The 4,030-nt window shown below is 41.9% G+C and overlaps 1 protein-coding gene across 1 annotated transcript in view; it reads right to left on the bottom strand.

Annotated features, from left to right (window-relative positions):
- Positions 1 to 4,030, bottom strand: part of LOC101858970 (structural maintenance of chromosomes flexible hinge domain-containing protein 1) — a gene marked incomplete in the record, with an annotated part of 79,135 nt that overhangs the window by 8,873 nt on the left and 66,232 nt on the right. Inside the window, 5 exon segments of the mRNA XM_035972443.1 lie at positions 378 to 466; positions 1,002 to 1,103; positions 1,898 to 2,017; positions 2,946 to 3,031; positions 3,771 to 3,890. Coding sequence (XP_035828336.1) covers positions 378 to 466; positions 1,002 to 1,103; positions 1,898 to 2,017; positions 2,946 to 3,031; positions 3,771 to 3,890 — 517 coding nt within the window.

Here is a 4,030-nt window from a genome sequence, read left to right as displayed (position 1 = left end):
AGAGGAATGCACACTCGTTTCATTGAGCTTGGCTTATGCCCACATAATTTTTCACCAATGTTTTCAATTCGTAATTTTAGTCTCCCTATGTTATGTATGCATTCGACGAAAACAACCCAGTGTACAGTAATTTTTATACATGACAGCTGCCGAGAGGACGTTCAAACGTAAACCTAAAGTAGACCACATTTTCAAATCTACCCCCCCCCCCCTTTCCTTTTTCTCCACCCAACCTTACTATTTCTAAGTTTCAGACAAACTTCTGGGTTTTCGCTGCAGAAAGAAATCAAATTTGTAAAGACGTTGAAATTTCAAGATTTTAGGCTGGATAAGGCTAAAATGGCAACTCTGAGGTGGGAAATCTAAGGGTCACTCACTTGTCCCAGTCAGGCAGGTTTTTCCGGTAGATGGAGTCCAAAGGCAGGACTTGCTGTTTGCCTTGGGTGCGGTGGTACAGCTCCTTAGCCTGATGAGCACACACACATTATTTTTTTTTAAAAATAGGATCAACAAATGTACACAATAAAAACACATAAAAATCATTACACACACATGCACATAACATTTTTAATAGGAACTATAAACATATACCAAAAAAAACACACACTTAAGTCATTACACACACATATATCATTTTTAATAAGAACAACACACATACACAATAAAAACACATAAATCATCACACACACACATAAAAGTTTTTTAATATGATCAACACATGTGCACAATAAAAGCACACACAAATCATTACAAAAACACATATCATTTTTAATGGGAACAACGCAGGCCACAAATAAAAACACATAAATCATTACACACAGAGAAAATACACACATACAAGAACACACCTTAGCTGCTCCCACAGTAACCACACAGTCTATATCGGCTAGCATATGTCATGATAAATAACTCATACATACACACACGTGCACACACACACACACAAACACACACAATGCACCCACAAAATGACACACACAAACACACACATAGACACCCACCTTAGAAGTGCTCAGAGTGACCACACAGTCCATATCAGCCAGCATATGCCAGGACAAGACCCGGGCAATATCGTCCTGGTGAACCAGAGCCAGGTGGGCGATCTGTCAACAGTAGAACAAGACAAAACGCTTGTTAATTGGTCGCTTTTAAGCACAAGGGGGCCATCCCGAAAAATGCTGTTTTGAGAAAATCGAAGGTACTTTAAAGTTTTTGGCCCTTGTTCAATTTCTTTAAAATACAAGGAGAGTTTTCCGAGTTTCTCTATAACCAAACAAATATTACACACCAATGAAACCAAACTTCTCCAACAGGTAGGGCAATGCCCACTTTTGGTGTAGTTCAAGATGTCTAGAAACCCCCGAAATCTGGGTTAGCCCGCTTGTCCTTAAAAGCGACCATTTATAGCCACTCATTACACTACATCTGACTGGATGGCTTATGTGACTTCACAAAACCTCCTTCAGCCAGCCTTTAAATCCCATATATCATCTCAGAGAGAGAGAGAGAGAGAGAGAGAGAGAGAGAGAGAGAGAGAGAGAGAGATAGAGAGAGAGAGAGACAGAGAGAGAGAGAGACAGAGAGAGAGACAGAGACAGAGACAGAGACAGAGACAGAGAAAGAGAAAAGAGAAAAAGAGAGACACAGGGAGAGAGTAAAAGAGAGGGAGAAAGAGAGAAAAAGAGAGACAGAGAGAGAGAAAAAGAGAGGGAGAGAGAGAGAGAAAAAGAGAGAGAAAGAAAGAGGAGGGGGGGGGGAGGGAGGTGGAAGAAACTATATATACACACTTACACTCTCACCAACCCACTCCCCCCCACACACAAGACAAACACACTCACATTCAGGAAGGAATGGAGAAAAAAAACCCCAAAAACCCTCAACAACTAAGACAACTGACCTTTCCCAGTATGTCAGGGTCAGGGTCAGCGGGGGTCAGACCACACGACCTGCGGGGGGACTTGAGGAGCTGGTCGCGGTCCCTGGTTCTGACAGCAATCAGCTTCTCCACCGTGTCCACCTGCAACACCAGACATTCAGCAAGATTTAGTTTTAGTAGAGGTTTTACGGCGCTCGCAACTGCATAAGATCATATGAGCGCCAAGGGGTGGATGTCAACAGAGAAGTCCAAAATGGGGAATCAGGCTTACTCTGCTCACCTCTCTAGCCTCAACAGCACAAAGTCTGCTTCGACTATCAAGGCTTTACGGAAATAGCGGGTCACAAGAGAGTGACAAACATACAAAAGAAGTAGAGGAAAATGATGATAGTAAGGATGAGGAAAGAAAAAGCAGCAGTTCCCCCAACGTTGTTCCAGTACAGTATGAGCATGACATTGATAAATCAGCCAATTTACAATTCTACTGCGCACAATAACATGTTAATTTCCCCCATTTGGGAAATTCAGCAACATTACAGGCCCAGCAACAAAGTGTACACTAACCATCTACCTCTTCATGCTTTAAATGCCATGTAGTGCTGGTTAAAATGTTAAACAAATAGACACACATGACAGAGAGTAAGTAAAAAAAAAAAGCAGGATCTTTCAGAGGTGCTGTCCAATCTCCTCTCCACCCCCGTCCCCCCAAAAAAACAAAACAAAACAAAACAAAAAAACCCTTTTAAAAAAAATAAAATTTTAATTTAAAAAAAAAAAACCCACACACACACCAAAAAAAAAGGAGCAGAAAAGAAAAGAGAAGTGTAGAGAGAAACAAAGATACAAGTTTTAGTTTCAGTGAGTTTTACAGCACTTGCAGCACAAATAGATTACATATAAAAGCAGAAGATAGAGGTGTAACTAGGGAGCAAACAAATTTTTTTTAAATAAAAAAAGAAAGACAGAAGGTAAGATAGAACACAGCGTAGAGGAAAAGAAAGAAAAAGGATGACAGAGCCAGGCGGGTCATGTGTTGTGCGTCCCCCCACCCGCCCACTCGTTCACTCACCGACTGTAGCTGGTTGCTGGGAATGTTCTGTTTTCTCAGCTCCGAGCGCAGGGTCTGCTCTGTCTTCTGGGCCTCATGGACGGATGCTGTGATGAGCGGCGGTTGAATGGGGGTGGACCAAGGAGGGGAGGAGGGGAGGTGACAGAAGTGTAGTATTCATGAAAAACAAAATAATGATAATAAACATCATCACCATCATCATAAACCCATATATGTCCACGCCCTACAGCATGCTCTATGTGCTTTATTACTATCATACCCTGGGATACCCTAGACAATTCAGAAACATTCTCGGCTTCCTAGACAGTATACCGTGCCAGCAGCTGATTAAGCGCTTAAACAACAAACTAAAACTATCTTTCACAGACATCAAATACACCCACCTACCCTCACACACACCTATTCTCTTAGTCTGTCAGATAGAATGGGTACCCCAGTATAAGGTCTCTCTCTCTATTTGTCTGCGCATCAGTATCTGTCTCACCTCAGAGCTCCTGCACCAGCAATTGCTGTGACGGTCAAATATAACCCTGTAGGATTGTATCCTGCTATACATCTGTTTGTCAGATTGTTTGAGTATGCTATTATAGTGTTGGATTTTTTTCTGTCAGTCTGTCTTTCTGTCTGTCTGTCTATCTGTCTATCTGTCTCACCTCTGAGCCCCTGCACCTACAGTTGCTGTGTGTCAAACATATCTCTGTATCCTATACATCTGTCTACTTGTCATATTGAATGAGCATGCTATTATGGTGTGTGTGTCTCTCTCTAATTTTTTTCTGTCAGTCTGGCTATCAGTTTGTCTGTATGTCTGTGTGTCTGTCTCACCTCTCAGCTCCTGCACCAACAGCTGCTGTGTATCAAACATGTCCCTGTAAGCCTGTATCGTCCCCTGTAGCTTGTCCCTCTCCTTGGACAGAGAGGCCATCTGTTGCTGCTTCCGCGCATCTGTGGGGAGGGAAGGTTGATGAGAAAAAAACTTACTACTACTACCACCATCACCACCACCACTACTACTACTACTACTAAAAACAATAACAACAACAATAATAATAATTATAACAATAATAACAACATAAACAAAAATA

The sequence above is a fragment of the Aplysia californica genome, unplaced genomic scaffold (genome assembly GCF_000002075.1).
Source record: "Aplysia californica isolate F4 #8 unplaced genomic scaffold, AplCal3.0 scaffold00695, whole genome shotgun sequence".
Taxonomy (NCBI): domain Eukaryota; kingdom Metazoa; phylum Mollusca; class Gastropoda; order Aplysiida; family Aplysiidae; genus Aplysia; species Aplysia californica.
The sequence above is the reverse complement of the archived record's forward strand: the minus strand, read 5'-3'. Positions and strand labels throughout refer to the sequence as shown.